We start from the raw sequence: 18,654 nt of genomic DNA, 5'->3' as shown, positions 1-18,654 counted from the left end.
TTTCTGAGCAAAACTTGAATTTGATGGTTCCTCATTGAAGCTGACATGACATTCCTCTCACACGGCAGGAAAACCACACACTGGGCAAAGCAGCAGCACAGGGCCAAAGTATGACTCGCTTCTGATATTCTGTCACCACGATGTAAGATGTTAAAACATGTCGTCGAGAGGAATCAAATTACAGAGAGGCGGGACTGCTCGGAATAAAGCGTGGCATCTGGCCAGCCACTTTCGGTTAAGTAGGTGGAGGCGAGGTCCAGTGACCGTAATACAAACAAAGTCTTTATCTTTGTGAAAGCATTCAAACTGGATTCATGTAAAAAATCTTTTATTAGGGGAAATAAACATTCAAATACTGCATTTCTACAGTATTCCACAAGTGCACATCTGGGTCAAACCCTGTACATAATGTAATATTTGTACATCGAAGGAGTATGATTCAAATAAAGGAAACTGATAAGTGTGTTATTTAATATGGGGTCATTTGTTCACACTGGGGACCTAAAAACAATTCATTATTTTTTAAGCATACAGTATTATCAGACACAAAAACCTTTCAATAAGCAAATTTCTAAAATGTGAATGTGTTGCTGTAGGATCATTATAAGCAAGGTAAACAAGTGTGTATTAGAACATTGCAGGAGGGATGCCACTCCCAAACAGAAGACTCCAGGACGGTGGGATCTTCCATTTGTTGGGCTCCTGGCTCTGAAACAGGATTGAGACAAACCGATTTAGTCTTAAAGTTATTAAATTTAGTCGATAGACATTTTTGCTTGGACATAACTCTGATATAATACTTTACTTTAGTTTTCCTACTAACTGAGGACCATTGGAACAATGAACAACACTGCAGTATGAAAAGTCTCGTTTGCTCCAATGCGTCACTTACAGGGTTGTCCAGCAGGTGGAGCCAGTCATTCAGGTGGTTGGCGAGGGTGAAGGCGTCTGGAATATTGTCACCCTCCGAGCAGAAGAGCAGAATCACAGCCAGTGGAAGATCCTCCGCACAACTAAACACAACATGAAACACACACAAGATAAATATAGATAAATATTGTGTGACATGGCGTTAAAGAAAAATGATCAGCTTCCTGACGCATTGGATTGTTTGATTCCTGGAATTATGGCTCCAGTTTTTATAAATATGAGTTTATGTATTACGTCAGAATACTACATAACCAGCTTAACACACATGTTCAGTTGCTGTTAATGGTTAATTATATAGAACCATGCTTCATGTTGAATAGACAAACATCAGTTACAGCTGCATTTTTGACGTAGGCGTAGAAACATTACAATTCGACTAGAACCATTTTGTTTATGTACAACCATGATTTGAGGTCTGTTTGAATTTAACCAGCCGGCTGATGCAGCTCTTTAACTCCACCTGTCTGTGAAGAGTCCTTTGGTGATGCCTCCTCCAGGGATGCTGAGGCGCGACTCTGTATTGGCCTCCGTCAGTCCAGGGAACGCCGGCAGCTGCTCCATTTCCCTCCAGCCCAACTCCTTCAAGGCGTCTGCACTCACCTTCAGCAGCGACGGAGTGACCAGGTACCTCAAAGGAGTGCTGCAAGGCACGCAAATACAATTTCTATCAGACTTGTGATGTAAAGGGAAAGAAATGCAGGGATGACGTGAAGAATGTTATTATTACCCTTTCATCTGTTGGTCGTCCCTTTGGTAGGCGTGGCTGCTGGACAGAATCACAGTCCGGGAGAAGCCGCTGGTTTTGATCCAAGACACGATCAGCTGACGGAACTTTTTGGATTTTTTCTGCAATTAAGATTAAGGTTAGAGCCACATATATAATAATATATAATTCATTCTGGCTTCATGTAAACACAAACTCCATAATTCATAGAAATTAAAACACACCTTAAAAAAATTGCTTATACGATTAAAAAGGTGTCAAACGCAAAAAGAAGAAATAGCAGATATTCTTCATGTCACCTTCGTCCACAATAAAATGCTTTGGATTATAAACTGTGTTTGGAAACGGGTTGAGAGAATCAGCTGATGCAACAGACTGTGGTTTCACCTGAATGATTGGTGCTCTGATCTGAAGAACGGCCAACTTCAATTCTGGCGCCGTGTAAACTGTGGAAGAGAGAAAGTTGACAGGTTAATTCTTTGGACGTGTCAGTGGCTACAAATAAAACTGCTGTTGACCTGATTCACAGTTTATTCAGAGTTTCACCGTTTCATCTACGTGTGAAAGAAACTTCATTCAGTCTTTTATTCTAGTCCTTGTCAACAATTTGATGAGAATGAAAAGCAATCGTCACTTGTCAACCAACGAAACATCGTAATCCAAATCAAGTGAAAAGATGGAAGAGCTACTCCGCTCTGAAAACGTACAGATCAGTGTTTTTTTGTTGTTTATGCAGATAGCTGACCATATGTTCACAAAACAATCCAGCCTTTGTTATTAATTATATATGAAGGATTTCAATAAGTGATCACATGTTCAATTTGCACATGAAGGCTTAGAGACGCCACCTTCTGCGGGGGTGTGCAGCTCCTCAGCGTCCTCTCTGCAGGTGCTGTACGGGTTGTTCCCGGCCATCGGGATCAGACAGTCTGTGTGAATGTAGCCCACTAGCTTCATGTTGAGAGTGGACACCAGGAGGTCCACTGCCAGCTGAGCCACGTTACCGACTGCCACCGCCGGCTGGAAGGAGAACAAACAACAGCAGCAGCTTTAAAAAATATGTGAGGATGTGGATGCTTTTATTGTCTTAAATTGCAGGAAAGGGAAAGAAAATGTTAGTCTGAACTCCAGGTAAGTGTAATGGCTGTTTTTCAATATTTACTGTTTATTTATACAAACTAAACAACTAAATCATGCACAGAGAAAATAAATAGCAGATGAATTAATGATCAATAAACATCAATTGCAAACCTACCAAGGGTGGTTAGAATTATTAGGGATCCTTTTAAAAGATGGCTCCTCCTTAAAACTTAATGTATTCATGTTCGTTTTCACCTTCAATCACCTTAAATTCATTTAACCATCATCATAAATACAAAATAATCATTCATTGACACAGCATTTTAACCCTTAACTGTGATTTCTATTCCTCGGTATTAACTTACGTTGTGAAAAACCAAACAATTAATATATTAACTGATGAAATAAACAACAGAAGAATCAATTGTGTTCAATTATTTGTACTTTTCAAAACTTAAATGAGGCTAATGTGTGTTTCTTCGTGACATAAATAAAAAGTTATATGACTTGCACAAATGAGACAAACTGTGGGACAATAGAAACATGTTCATATGTAGCACAAAGGCACAGATACGACACATTACAGGACATTTCCCCAGTGAAATACCGAGTTTGTTCTCAGGCTGTTAAAAACGCAGATTTTTATAAATGTTGTGTGTTTTCTTCCGGATGTGGGACTCACCATGACGAGGGTGAAATCTTTGAGGGAGGGAGGAGCGTTTTCTGAGGAGATAAACATGGCGCCTTTCAGGGAAACTAACTGAGCCAAGGAGATTTATAAATTAAACTGAAACTAGAAGTTCTTCAGACTGGATTCACTTATTTTCCAGCCCGGTGTTGAGGTCCTTCTAGAGTCACAATCTCCGTCCACTGTTGATGATTCGCCCGATTTGGTAGCCTCTGTAGATGCCTGATGTATATATTAATACTTTTTAAAAAACAGGTAGAAATAAATACGATAAATAGTAAAACAACCGTTCACAATCTATGTTTATCTGTAAACACGTTTTTTGTGGTAAATATATTCGACGTAGATTTAGTTTTTTATTTAATTTTAATCTGAGATATACACGGTTACAGCCTCGCAAAGATTTACTCACGTGTTCTCCGGAAAGAAGCACAATCTTAATGAATATGAAAATAACAATAACAGTAATAATAATAACAATTCGTTAATGGTAACATGTCATTTATTTGATCACCGAATGTAAACTAGAAGGTTTTGCATGAATTTTCAGAATTATATTAAATTAAATGTGTCCCACACTGTGATTCTTATGAGACGTCAGAAGCCAAGGTTGGAAACTACTACGATTGGTTTTTAAAGAATGTTAAAACATCCAGTATCTAAAATTCCAAAATATAAAAGTAACTTTTAAGCAAGGCTGTCAAATATATGTAGTAAACAGTGTTGTGCAAGTTCACACCTCTCATGAACTAGTTCAAAGTTCAGTTCATACAAGTAAACATGAATAGTTCATGTTCATAGTTCACCATTTAAATTCTGAACTAGTTCATAGTTCAGTTCATTTCATAGTTTTAAGGTGGAAAGTGAGAATGAAAGACTTATCTTGTTAAAGAAAACCTTATCCATCACTACCCCTCGCCTTTACTGTCAGAATCTTTATCAGACAGTGTGTACAAATCCCTCTCTGCTTTCTTTTGCCATTTGTATTGAGACCGAGAGCTGTTGTGTTGCAGGTAAGGCCTGCCCCTTTAAGGAAAGTTTGTAGTGTGTGACGTAGTGCACCTGGGCCTTGTGGGAAAAGACGCCAAAAGTGTGTGTATAACGAGAAGTGACGGAGCACCTAGAGGCGATGCTAGTCCTGCTCCTGCTGTATATCCGAGAAATAAAGTAGCCGCACTCCAAGTAAAGAAACATCTCCTCCTCCTTCTTCACGAAGCGGTCCGTACGGCTGGTTGCCGGCCAGACAGCGAGCCAAGATAACCAGTGACAGGGGCGGTCCCTGGTACAGGCGACATAGGAGACTGATTTATCATGACGTGACACATGCAATGTAAAACAATTCATTAACGTCACACTATCATCCTCTAACCCCGGGGACGCACCGGAGGTAGAAACAATGTGAAAAGCGGTCCGCCTCCTCTCCTGGCCCATGTTAAATACTTGGGCTGTTCGCACCGGCAGCGTAATGCCGGGAAGAACCGGGAAGCGCCGCGACCACACACACAGGCATTTTATCTCCTGTGGGGGGGTGGCGACTACAGGCTTGCGTAGGTCAGTCCCCTGTGAAAACCAGCATCATTTACCCCTGAACCACCTCAGAGAAATAATGATGAAATGTATTATAAAAAATTAAATATAAAGTTAAATATAATTTTTTTAAATCAAATTACATATATATTTTTTTTAATTAAATCAAATGGGGGAAAAAAAAAAAAAAAAACTGCACATCCTGCAGAACTCCACTGCACACCTTCTGCGCAGAAGCCCATTGCGCACCTCCTGATCAGGAATTGTGCACGCAGTTTTTTTTTTTTTTTTTTTTTTTTTATTACAAAATTATCGTGTGAGTGTCTGTGTCTTTTTATGTTGCTCTTGATACACACTTCAGAGAATATATTTTCTACTTTACTACATATATATCAGCCTTACTTAAAAATTACTTTTTAATTATTGGATTTTAATACTGGATGATTTAACATGCTTTAAAAAACTATTTTTAGAGAATAACCCAGTTCGGGCCTTACAAGAATCAGAGTCTGCTGTGATGTCCTGAGGCTGCCCCCTGCTGGCTGCTGGGTTCCTCTGCTACTCTTGCTTGGTTTGTGCAGCTTGTGATTAACTAAAGTTGTCCATGAAAGAAAATCTTTAATATTCTTCAAGGTTAATTTGATGTACAACCAGCAATCAGTGCACGACAAAAAGAAACCACTTTATACAATGTAAATAAAACACAATATAAAAACCCTATTGACTAAGTAGCAGGGGGAAATTAGCTTTTAATAAATTAATTTATAGGTCGACCAACAGAAATAATAAAAACCTCCTCATTTTGGCAGCATAGTAGGGACATTTGCTGATGTCACCAACCGTGGCTCCGTGGACAGGCAAGCCAGCATCTACAACATCCTCCTGGATGGCTCCCTGTGTGAACAGTCAGGCGGCGGCTCGCACAGAATTTGCGCTTCCGCCTCATGTGTGTTATTAATCATGTGATAGACTGGGGTTAGAGTCAAAGATGAATCAAAAAAAGATTAAATTATCAGGTGCACAATTCAGAAAGCACTGCAGAGTAGAGGAGGAGAAGAAAGAACAATATGAAGTAAGAATCACCCCGATTGTGGACATCATTCATTTATGTACAGGACTCTTTTGATATTTTTTGTAAAAATTTGTATTGTTTTTTATAGCTTACAAATTCGTCTGCCTGTGGTGCATCTGTTTACAGTCCATAAGTTATTGGGGATGCATGACAGTTTGCGTGTTTATGTTGGGGGGCGCCAATTTGAAATCTCGCCTAGGGCGTCAACATTGCCAGGGCCGGCCCTGCCCAGTGAGCTGAGCTCCCAATTAGGGTTCGGAGCCGAGACACTGGCCAGAGAAGGAAAACACTTGGAATACGTTGCTTGTTTAGTTTGCATATGTGTGCCATGAGTGATGGGTAACGTAGTGCGAAGTCGAGTTAGTTGGTTTAGGTGAGGCTACATCACAGACATTTTACAGGCACTGAGCAACGACATGGTGAAAGCATTCGATTTAGACAGCGTCTCTCCTGAGGAGAAAGTATTCCTGTCGTCTATACGCAAAGACGCTACAATATTAACCTGTTCACCGTTCAAATTCATTATTTGTCATTGAGTTGCGTTCAGTTCATCGTTCTCATAAAAGTGAATGTGTTCAAATGGTGTCTCTGAAATGTGTATCAAAAGCAGCATAGAATGACACACACACACACACACACAAACACAATAATTTGTCCATCTTCTTCCTGTGCTTATTTTCCCATTGGAATGAGCAGGTAATCCAATCCTTAATGTTAATGTGAGGGCGGTTTGGCTTGAGCAGTCCGCCTTTTTTTAAATCATTTTTATTTATGTATTTAAATTGACATAGTGTAAGATATTGTGCAATGATTAGGTAGTTGAAGTCCTGCCAATTTTAGGTGTTTGTAACAACACCTATGTTAATTCATCTATCATATCACCATGTGAATATGTCGATTATCTGCAAAAGAATATAAATAACTTTAAATACAGTATTTTATCTGCTGCATAAAAATGTGCACTGATTTTGATTTGAATTTAGAAAATCACGCTGAAGAGGAAATGCATACAAACGTAAATGTTCTGAAAGCTTTGTATTAACAGTGAATATCGGTGAGGATCTGATACGACAGATTGTGTTATTCTTGTAAAGAAAGACACAAGTATCAAGGAAGTAAGTCTAAATGTGCCTCGTCAAGATTTCAGGCAGCTTTAATATTTTTTGTGTTACAGTTAACACATAAACTTTACATATGAATGAAGCTATCTACGACATAAAACATTAACATCTTCATGTCAGTTCATGTGGCTAAAGGACTCCCAACAGCCCTTAAAGATAATGGACAGGTGTTAGTTTATATCCAACAATAAGAAAAAATACATCAATTATTTGAATGGCCGTGGTCATCACAGTGATTGTGGCAAATCATTAAAAAATAATACTTAAAACTTGACAGTTTTAAGTGGAACAAAATTAAGTAGTAGTCATTTAAAATTACGTCTTTTATGCTTTTAACATAACACATGTAGCAAATGTCTTGTTTATCATCTAATTATTGTCTTTCATTGCTTTTATTTGACCTCCTTAATCTTCATCTTGACGTCCTTCACCAACCTCTGTTTGTTGACCTGTTCTTTTTGACACGTCTCATATTGGATGTTGTTGAATTGCTCTCCTTGGGATCAATAAAGTTGTCTGAATCTAAAATAACTTTTCATGACTTTTCCTTGGTCGAGACACTAATACCAACAATTCAGTGCTTCATCACTCAGACAAGTGATGTACTTTCATTTCGGCCGGACTTCATTGGGGACGGGTTGTCCTTTCACTGCAGCCAAAGCGCTTTCTACCATCTTCTGCACCATCCGTCTGGTTGTGGCGTAAGTGTTGGTGCCGGCGTGTGGCGTGATCAGCACGTTAGGAAGAGTGAGTAGAGGATGATCCCTGCACCAGAGAAAGAAGAGGAGGAGTTCATTTCCAAACCATCAGTTCTGTATGTTTAATGTGAGTGTGTGGGGTCTTCGAGACAGACGAGACCTTGGTAGAGGTTCAGGATGAGTCACGTCTAACGCGGCAGCTCTGATTGTCCCACACTGCAGAGCTTTCACCAAAGCGTCCTGGTCCACAACCAGACCTGTGTGAGACACCAAAACCAACGTTAGACATAATGAAACAACCTTAACATGGGTTTGTCTTCGGTCTCTTTACATCGTCCTCACCTCTGCTGATGTTGACCAGCGTCGCTGTGGGTTTCATGAGGGACAGCTCTCTGTGGCTGATCAGCCCGGTGGTCTCAGGGGTCAGGTTGACCGCCAGCGTCACAAAGTCCGACTCCTTCAGCAGGTCGTCCATGTTCTGACAGTAACTCGCTCCCACGGCTCGCTCCTCCTCAACGCTCCTGGACAAACAAGAATAAACACACATTTAAACTTAACATTGTCATCCGCAATATTATGCCTCCCTGTTAAGTGCATTATTGGATTTTGACAATTTATCATAAACCTTTATTGTCTAGCTACGCAACCAATAACATTTTAAGACATGTTGTGCTTGATTTAAAATAATATTCAACTTTAACACAATTGAGAAAGGTTTATCTTGGGAATTATTTTTCGAAATTTGCAAATTAATTTAGAAATATTACATTTATTCTTGAGTGAGTTTAGTCTTTAGAGACAATTTAAACTAGTGTACATTAAGCTGCTGTGAACATCTTATCTTTATTTCCCCTTATGTCCATTTTTCATGTCTTTAAATGAACAGATTTGTCTTGAAACCTTCACCTTCTGTTCCTGTTGTGATACAAGATCTTCATGTCAAATCCTTTGCTCCTCCGAGCTATTTTGTGTCCGATGTCTCCCATTCCAATGATCCCAAGAGTGGCCCCTGTGACTTCAAATCCCATCAGGGTTAATGGTAAATGGGTCGTCTTGGGGTCAACGGCTGCTTGGTGACCTAAGAAGAGAAGGACGGAAACCCTTAAAATCAGCTCTTCTTCTGAGGTTGTGTTTTGATGGTCGTTTTTCCGTCTGTTGGCAGGATCACTCCAAAGCAAGAGCAATATTATGCATTTATTAACTCATTAATTAAATACATCTTCAAATGTTTCCACAGACAAACTAACGTCTTTTTCCCAAATGGATTACTTTTTTGAAGTGAAAGGGACTTTAATTAAACCATTTGACCAGGTCACTGTATTCTTTTTCACCTTCAATGCATTGTTAAATTGATTTTTTAATTTTTGTTTCTTTGTAACTCTTTTATTCAAGTCTTTTTGAATCTCTTATTTTATCTGAAAGTTATTTTTGAACAATTCATTCTGTATGAAATTGATTTTATTTTGTTCCTGTACAGCTACTTCTTCTGTGTATAAAAGACTTGCTCTAAAAACGATCTGGCTTCACCATCCGGTCGACCTATGACCTCACCTTCAACAACCCTCCGTGCCGAGGCCAGCAGCAGAGCCATGGCCATGTCAGCGGTGGCATCGCTCACGACGCCGGGCGTGTTGGTCACCTTCACCCCGAGGCTGGAGATGTACGGCACGTCCAGGTGGTCGATGCCCACTCCTCCGTTGGCGACCACCTTCAGCGAGGGCAGAGAGGTGAGCAGCGAAGGCTCGGCTGCAGGTTGAGCGTTCCACACGAACATGGCCTGGATTTTATCACTGTACAGCTGAGTGTTCTGTGAAAAGTCTTTGTGGCAGACGATGTGGAAATGCTGTTTCATTATATCAGTGACTTCTTCCAGGTAACCCTGCTCGCCCACCTCTGAGAACAGAGCCCACGGTTTCTCCTCGGCCATGACCTGTGACAAGAGGAGAGAGAAACAACCAGAATCCACTGCATTCCTGAATATTTTCATGCATCTGTACTTTACTTAAGTAGATTTTTATATTGCATTTCCTGTTGCTGTTTTTCCACATTTAATGATATTTCCAGTTTATTAGAAATGATAAATTATCAATAAGGAAAGAGGAATGGTTCCAGTGGTCCAATTATAGCAGGCAGGTATGATTCAGCAGAATCACTGATGAAAGGAAGTCGCCACAATGGTTTAGTCCACAGTACTTTTAATTATACTACTTTAAATATATTTAAAAGCAAGCTCTTACCTTTACCCAAATAAAAGGTCAAATTTTTGTCTTTTTATTTTTACTTTGACTGAAGATTATAGTCAGAATAAAAAGAAATAACCAATCAAAAACCCCAGATACACTGGTTTTGTACTTTACTTTAAAAGTTTTTCTCCTGCTAGGTAAATCATTCAGTATCTTATTCTCTTCTATGTATCATCTACTCCTCGTGAGGTCCTGTCACTGAGTGACAGCCACAACCGAACCCGTTGAACCAGTTCTATGAAACACTGATCGATTAACCGTACTGATGAAAACCGGTGACGCACTTTGACATTAGACGTGAATACAGAGAAATCAGCAGGTTTGTAAAGACGCACAGAGTTTATGAATGAACCGCAACACACTCACTCGAGCGCTGGTGTTTTGATATCGCTCTGTATTTGACCCAGGAAGTAGAACTCAGGGGAAGGATTTCAAAATAAAAGCTTTCTAACAGCGGGAACAGCGACATGGAAATAAAAACACACGTAACGACTCTACTTATACAACAATGATGATAATAATATTAATAAGGTTGGGACAGACAAAGTAAATACAGTATGAGTACCAGTATTAGTACATTTATGGAATCTAATGGCAAAACTGGTCAGTGCAATTTGAACTTTACCTTGGTATGTTGCAGTCGAGTTACAGATCTGTGCAGGTTTGTCCCTGTGAGAGTCTGGGATGCTTGAGTTGAGCCCAACAGTTTCCTCACACACCGGATAAAGCAGAGACTTCTCATTCTGAAAGATAACATATCAATGTTTTACCATTTATTTTGAAATGTTACACAACAAGCATACATCTCTGTACATTCCTGCAAAGAGTCCACAGGCCAAACTGCGATGAAGGAAAGACCTACCCTTTGCTTTAGATGAAGATTTAAGGAGAGGAGGTTAGACCTGCATTAGACACAAGTGAACTGGGTTCAGCCGGAGCTGCGGGACAATGATTGGTGCACAAAGCGAAGCCCTGAGACTCAGCTCAAGGGTCAGTTACCACTCCACTGTCTATAAAGAGACAGTACATGACACTGACTACATATGGTTCACCAACCTTCCCAGTCTTGTTCATTTAATCATGCTTCCTTGTTCACCAGCAACCACACCTTAATCCTCAGCAACAGGTCATCCATTATTTTAGTTTTTTGTTAATATATCCTGGAGGTTGATGCTGATGGAGTGGTCAGTCTGTGGTTACATTAAAAGACAGTGAGTCATCCTGATTCTACAGAAGAACTGCAGCTTTCCAGGTTTTCCAGGACACTTGGAACAATGGAACATATGATTCGCGACAAATAACTTAAAAAAAGCAGTGTGCAATTACATTTAACATGTAGTGCCTATACGTTTGCATCGTTTACAACTGAGGTCACTCATATACAGATGAAAAGCATTTGAGTAATGGATATTGACCCAGATTTCCTTTGAACAGTCCACACAGCGTAAAATTGAGTTTTCTTATAGTTACCAGTTCCTGGGGGTTGAAGCTGAGGGGAGTGTCTGGCTGTGAATTTGTGGGAAGTTGCTATAAACCAACCGTGGAAACACTGCATGTCTGGATATGTCACCTACACAGTGCGTCTGAGGGCTGATGCGATGAGAGTTTTCATGACAGACCGGCTCTCTGGTCAACACAGAGTGTGTGTGTGTGCGACTGTAGCATTTTGTTTGTGCAAACTGACTCGCTTGCAGATTTGAAGTTGTGTGAGGTGTGATGTTTCCCACTGTTTCAAGACATGGATCTGAGGTATTCGAACTCATATGAGAAATGCCAGTTGAATAATTTAACCACTAGATGTCGCTAACGCATTGATCCGTGTCTTTGCAGCATGAAATCTCCTCATGTGTTTTGAATCTGAAAGTCTCCACAGCATCCACTGAGTGTCACGGCCCTCATGGTCATTATATTCGCAGCAGCTCATCACAAAAGAATGAGTGAACTCCATCCAATAGCTATAATGTTCTTGACAATGACTTCTCATACTGTTTACAGAGCCTTGCAACAGGGAAGTTAAACCAAAAACACTTGGTGAGAACCTTTAAATTCTAAAATGGCAAAAAGGTCAGTGGTTCGATCCCCAGCGCCTCGACTCTGTGTTCCAAAGTGTTATGATTTTTTAATACTGGACCCAAAATTGCCCCTGATAGCTGTACTGGCAGTGGATTAATGGTGTGTGATAGAAGAAAGGCCTCGCACATGGAAGCACTGTATGGATGTGTGTGTGAAGGCCACTTAAACTGTTAAAGTGGTGGATATAAGATTGGGAAATTATAACATGAATACTGTCTATTTATCGTATTGATTTTTTGCTGAGCTGTAAAGCTTTTAATATCATTGTTAACTTATAGTTCTTTTGTAGACTTTTAGAGTATTATTTAAACTCTTGGAATAATTTAGCAAAGACCATTTTTCATGCAGCTGCAGCAGTTCAAAATGGAAACCTGGTGTAGCCACCTGTCTGCCACTGTAGCTTATAACTCTCTTATATATTTAATGCAAGTGTGTGTTAGTGTGCGTTTGTGTGTGTGTGTGTGTGTGTGTGTGTGTGTGTGTGTGTGTGTTTGTGTGTGTGTGTGTTTGTTTCCCTGCAACAAGTCAAGGCATCAGGAACGACCATATGTGCTACTGATCAGCAGCTTACCTGGTTTCCACTGTTGCATAACTTCGCCACCTTAACATAGGTTATCTGCTCCTCCTCCTCCTCCTCCTCCTCCCTCAGTTATTGGACTGTTCCTCGACACCTGCGTCCGCCCATCCTCACTTCCTCCTTTCCCCTCTCCCACCTGGACACTGCTGGCGCCTCTCCTGTCCTCCCCTTCTCCCTCCTCTCTCTGGATCTCCACCAGCTCTACTCCACCCAGATATTCCTCCTTCTGCTATCTACTGTATACATGAGGCTGTAACCTTCCCTCTCTGTGCTGGGCCAGGAGTCATTTAGGCCTCCATTAAGCCAGCTCCCATCTCCAGCCAAGCTCCAGTTCCATCTGCTGCTGTGTCCGACAGCAGGTGGCCTTTAAGCAAGAGTGCTGACTCACGTGGTAGACTCTGCAATTATATCTCTGCTTCATTACACAGCAATTTGGATCTTGTCATCAGTGCTCTTCCCTGATCAATAAATGAACACGGAAGTGCAACCAAAGTCACATCAGGAGGTCAAGAGGGATTTTTTTTTTATTTCAAAGGCGAGTTTCGTCCTTGTTTCCACTCAGTATTGTGTCGCGTTGCATGTCACACTGTCATGTTTGCACACAGGTGATCGAAAAGGCCCAAAGTAAACTCTGGCTCGGACTCTCATAGATTACTGATCACGTAAATCAACAAACTCATCCTGACTCAGCTCATTGACACCACACAGCTTCAGAGAAGAACAGGTATACCCACTCCTCTGAGGGGATCAAAAATAAAGCTCCAAAAACAATGGAGAGGCCTGTGCTGGTTTGTAAGTGGTGTTTGTGCTGCGGTGTCACTAATTTCTTGTAATTTGTGACAGCATCAAAATGCGGTAATGTTTCAAGACTCAAACAACAGGTTGCAACCGTTAAGATTCTGTTGAAGGATCCTGAATGGCACATTCCTCAGTATTAAGATCATATCGATATGACACATCGATATGCTTGTGCTCGTAACCGTATAAATACACAAAAAACATGTGAAATACAGTTCTTGAGAAAAAATGAACTTTTCTGTTTGCTTTAAATTTTCTTTTAAATTCAAACATTAAAACTTAGTTCTACATTTGTGTTGAAATCCTGTTTATATATTGTTGTATTTGGGTCCATCAGGATGTTTGATTTGTGTGTTTGACATGAATAATTGTGCACCCATCCTTGTTCACACTCATTCCGCTTGAATCACATTTCGGCTGAACTTGTCTGAGTTCATCTGCAGGACGTTGATCTGACTGATAACACGTCAGATTATGTGATAAGAACAACAGGTCCTCACTGACTCAGGCTTTTGTTTTTCTCGTGTACTGGTCCGGGACAAGTTCAGATGCTTTCCCCTCCTGCAGGTGCTGTCGTGTTGCAGAAACACAGAAACAAAAGAGACCACGCATACACAGTGTTGACACCTGTGGCTCTCTCATGGTTCTGCAGAGGCTCAACACGCAACTCTCAGCATGTTCTGCTTGAGAATAAAGTCACCTGCTGGGTAATCCAGTCAGCCTGAGCATTAGTCGGCTGCTCATGACGCACAGGCCTGTGCTGGTAAGTCACAGGTCGAGTGTGGAGCTGGACTCGTTCTCTCGAGAGCGTGAAGATCACTTGCACCTCTCTGGTGTCCCCTGACCTCTGCTTTGTCTCATTACCCACAGCAAACATGGAAACGTCCATAACCACCCGCTTAGAGGACCAACATGTCACATATTGATAGATGGCTTGAGCCAAACGGTTGTTGTTCAGGGATTAAAACCTCATTGAGCATTCCCTCACAACACAGGTAACATGCACCCCTCAGTGTGTGACTCTCACTGGCTTTTTTCTCGATAATATCCTCGACCAGTGACTGGCTGCCAGAGAGCTTAGCTCTCCTCCAAACTTTTGGCCTCCCTCCTGGGCAGGTTCAGAGCGGCACAAGGTTAGCTCTGTCAGGTTAGGTAACAGATAATCAGTAAGAAGAGGATGCTGGTCCTCTGCTGTGTGGGCTCTGCGGCGTCTTTCCCCCCCCCCCCCTCCAGGCACCAGCTACTTAGCCCCTTCTCTAAAGCCGCTGTTATCTAATGACAGAGCCCGTGTAGAGCCATGGGCCGGCTGATTTAGTAGGTGGCTCCCTCAGTTCAAAGCCTCTTGGCAATTGAGCTGTGGCAAACCAGGCCTTGCTGATGTGTGTGTGTGTGTGTGTGTGTGTGTGTGTGTGTGTGTGTGTGTGTGTGTGTGTGTGTGTGTGTGTGTGTGTGTGTGTGTTTGTGTGTGTGTGTGTGTGTGTGTGTGTGTGTGAAGAGGGAGTCAGAGACTGCTCTTCACTGTGCAGCCATTCCGATCAATGTTATGCAAACCTATTAGTCAGAGGTTGCAGAGCTTGCTCCTCTTGGTACTCTTGGTACTCTCCCTCAGGGTCAAACTCCCTGATGAGCTCTCTTTTCTGTTGAGGGTAACAATGTTTGTCTGCTGGTTAAAGGCCAATAACAGAGAAGAAGAGCTTTACAACGCCACCATGACACTGGGAAACTCACCCTGACACTGCACTGGTGCTGTCGGGTTCCATCAGCCTCGCAGGCATCAGTGTATCCTGTTGTTACGTTCAGTTTGCACCACCAGACTCATGATCATTGATAATCAATTAATTGATGTTCCATTGCAGTTTTCTGGTTTTGTACATTTGCATTGTTGTAAAGCCTGAATGTTTTCACGTTGTTAATTTAAGGTTTTATGCATTTTTTTATTATGATCAAAGGTTGCATGTTTTTTTTTTGCTTTTTGTGGACTTTTTGGGGACCTTAGAATTTACATTTTATTTTATTTAATATAAGATACATACAAAACATGGCATGCTCAACAAAAATGTGTCCAAACCGACAACCCAATTTTATGTTATTTTATCAATGCATGCATCATCTTTGCTGTATTCAAACAAACTTGCATCATGCAAACTTTCATTTTAACCAATGTCACTATACAGCAGTGTCCACATTTGTAATCTAATTAACCATCCAAAGCACTCCCGCTGAAATACAGCCTCTGTACATTTTTTCATTATGAGCCATCAATTTGGCATCTTTTAAAAATTGCAAGGAAAAGTGCAATGTAAATTTGATGTCAGAGTGCAAGATGATTTAGCAAGCCTGTGTCATTAATGCTTATCAAACATTTAAAATCAATCTTTTATATTTGCTTCTTGAGTGCAATGAATCACTGAGCTATCTATCTGTCAGTGTGGCTGGGATTTTGCTGAGTCAACCAGAGGACCGGCTCCTCTGTGTACTTTATAAGGCCATTAAGAAAAAGCTCCAAGGCACACTGGCTGTATTAGCCCCTGTGGCTTTGACTTCCACTAATCATCTTAGGCAAAGCATGGCTTTCAATGTGCCTGCATGAGAACACCTGTACTGGGCCACAGCAAATACTTGGTGGTTGTCATCATCATCATAATCTTTCTCATCTTCAACAACTCAGAAGTAAAGCAAGCTTGCCACTCGAGCAGAACATATCAAATGGAGGGCATGAGTGCAAAGCAGGTCCACTGATTATGTGAAAGTAAAGTCTTTAAAAAAGGATTTAATATGAGTCACTAAAAAGGAAAGACTGCAAATACACCTCATTAAAACAGGCAAAACGGTGGTTTGAAAATGAATTTGCATGACAATAGATTTGCATTATAGCATTATCAGACGTGGATGTGGATGTGGGTAGGTAAACCCAGGACAGATGAAGGCTGGGCAAACAGCCGAGAAATATCTTCTCTCCTCTCCTACTGAAATATTTGAGATGCTTTTATTTGTTTAGTTTTTTAGTTTTTTAATCAGCATCATATCTTAAAACCGTGATAAATTCTTATTACCAAAAATAGGCTGCAGGAACAGTCTCCATCCTCTGAGGAGATGCTGCTGAATGCGAGGTCAAACAAAGCTCAATGCTAAATCTTTTGTCAAATAATGAAATGTTGTACAAGCAGAACTTCATTGACATCCCAAGGGCACAACATTATAGAACAGAGAAGAGGTAATACATAATTTAAATGTTCACCATTCAAGCTGCTGGGAGATAAGAAATAAATATACAACAAAAGCTACATTTTAAGTTTAATATTTTATTGCATATTTGGCTAGTGATTCAAAATGATACTTTTTATAAATGTCGGGGGGGGGGGGGAAGGAGCTATAAAGTGTAAATAGAGGAGAGAAATAGTACTACAAGAAATGGAAAAGCTGTATTGTGTCATTATTATGACACATTATAAAAACAAAGATGCGATAAAAAAATCATCATGAAAAATAACATGTTCGACAGTCACTGGGTTTCTGAATCATGGATTTCTTTTCTTTTCTTTCACTTGATGATGCTGTGAATATTGAAAAGAAAGGATAACAGAGAAAAGAAAAGATGAAATAAGAGAGAGAGGGGGAGAGAGAGAGAGAGAGAGAGAGAAAGAGAGAGAGAGACAGAGAGAGAGAGAGAGAGAGAGAGACAGACTGCACCTCCAGCCATCCCTCTGTCAAACTCCTGAAGTTTGCTGACGACATAACCCTTATTGGATTCATTTCCAATGGGGACGAGGCCGCCTACAGAGAGGAAGTTAACAGCCTGGCTTTCTGGTGCAGCCAGAACCACCTGGAGCTGAACGCTTTAAAAACTGTAGAGATGGTAGCAGATTTCAGGAGGAGCCCAGCCCAAACCGCCCCCCTCACCATCTGCGACTCCACAGTTAAAACAGTTGTGTCTTTCAGATTCCTGGGGACGATCATTGCACAGGACCTGTGATGAGCGGAGAACATCACCTCCATCATCAAGAAGGCCCAGGATGTTCTTCCTGCGGCAACTGAGGAAATTCAACATGCCGCGGAAAGTGATGGTTGAGTTCTACACAGCCATCATTGAGTCCATCCTCGCCTCATCCATCACCGTCTGGTTTGCTGCCTCCACTGCCAAGGACAAGGGCATACTGCAGCGGATCATCCGGTCAGCTGAGGAGGTCATCGGCTGTGACCTGCCGGCTCTCATGGACCTGTTCCACTCCAGGACCAGTAAGAGAGCAGGCAAGATCATTGCTGATCCTTCCCATCACGGTCACCACCTGTTCCAGAGACTCCCGTCCGGAAAAAGGTTCCGGGCCATCAGGACTAAAACCTTGCGTCACCTGAACAGTTTTTTCCCTATGGCAGTGGGGCTCACAAACAATCCCCCTGCATCACAATGACTCTGCATCACACTGACACTGCTGACCCCCCCCCCCCACCCTCGCATATCATTTATAACTATATTATTGGCACTATCACCAATCTCTGCACCTTAGAACCGCACGTAACTCTCTTACTGTATATATTGTTGGTCGATATTGTTGTTTTTATATTGTTGTTTGTACAGTGCACCAACCACACCAAGGCAATTTCCTGTATGTGCAAATATACATGGCAATAAAAAGGATTCTGATTCTGATTCTGAGAATTCTGATATTAGGGGACATCGTTTTTGTGGCAAATTTAGCTGTTTGAAAACAAGTATGTCATTTAAAAATGAAACAAAATAGTGACTCATAGAATTTTACATGCATGACCTTCAATTCATTATTCTTTTTACTCTCTCACTGAAATAGTGTGCTGAATGTATTGTTAATACAATTATCATATCTAAATATGGCCACGCCAATAGAGCTCCTTTAAAGCACTACAGACGTAGCCCACTACCACATAGTTGCTAGTGCTAATATACAAATAATAATGAAAAAGCACTAAATAATAAATTATATAAAAACTCGTTGTGTTGAGACTCCACTCGTCAGAAAACAAACTTCTTGTGTGTTTTTTTTCTTTCACACCAACTCGCCATTGAGACACCGAGTTCTTGTTGCCAGGACAACGCGGCTCCCCATTGGCCACCTGCCGCACCACGTGGCTCCGGGCTCTGACGTCAC

The 18,654-nt window shown here is 41.1% G+C and overlaps 2 protein-coding genes across 3 annotated transcripts; both read right to left on the bottom strand.

The window, feature by feature from the left end:
* Positions 1 to 311: 311 nt before the first annotated feature.
* On the bottom strand, positions 312 to 3,607 carry psmg2 (proteasome (prosome, macropain) assembly chaperone 2). The gene is made up of 7 exons (XM_062409775.1): positions 3,417 to 3,607; positions 2,503 to 2,674; positions 2,042 to 2,100; positions 1,658 to 1,776; positions 1,391 to 1,570; positions 893 to 1,013; positions 312 to 708 (listed from the first exon to the last, which is right to left on the bottom strand). The coding sequence occupies exons 1-7, from the start codon at positions 3,471 to 3,473 to the stop codon at positions 628 to 630; spliced, it is 789 nt and encodes a 262-aa protein (XP_062265759.1). The 5' UTR covers positions 3,474 to 3,607; the 3' UTR covers positions 312 to 627.
* Positions 3,608 to 7,137: 3,530 nt separating this feature from the next.
* zgc:136493 (uncharacterized protein LOC692276 homolog) lies at positions 7,138 to 11,066 on the bottom strand. Of its 2 annotated transcripts, XM_062410376.1 has the most exons (7): positions 10,946 to 11,066; positions 10,709 to 10,826; positions 9,392 to 9,770; positions 8,747 to 8,918; positions 8,183 to 8,361; positions 8,001 to 8,097; positions 7,138 to 7,907 (listed from the first exon to the last, which is right to left on the bottom strand). In XM_062410376.1, exons 2-7 carry the CDS (start codon positions 10,823 to 10,825, stop codon positions 7,751 to 7,753), a joined length of 1,101 nt encoding a protein of 366 aa, XP_062266360.1. In that variant the 5' UTR covers position 10,826; positions 10,946 to 11,066; the 3' UTR covers positions 7,138 to 7,750. The 2 variants fall into 2 exon arrangements, with proteins under 2 accessions (XP_062266360.1, XP_062266361.1); XM_062410377.1 differs by lacking the exons at positions 10,709 to 10,826; positions 10,946 to 11,066 and adding an exon at positions 10,450 to 10,582.
* Between the last annotated feature and the right edge of the window lie 7,588 nt (positions 11,067 to 18,654).

The sequence above is a fragment of the Platichthys flesus genome, chromosome 17, assembly GCF_949316205.1.
Source record: "Platichthys flesus chromosome 17, fPlaFle2.1, whole genome shotgun sequence".
Taxonomy (NCBI): domain Eukaryota; kingdom Metazoa; phylum Chordata; class Actinopteri; order Pleuronectiformes; family Pleuronectidae; genus Platichthys; species Platichthys flesus.
Note: the sequence above shows the minus strand (reverse complement) of the source record. Positions and strands in the feature narration are given on the sequence as shown.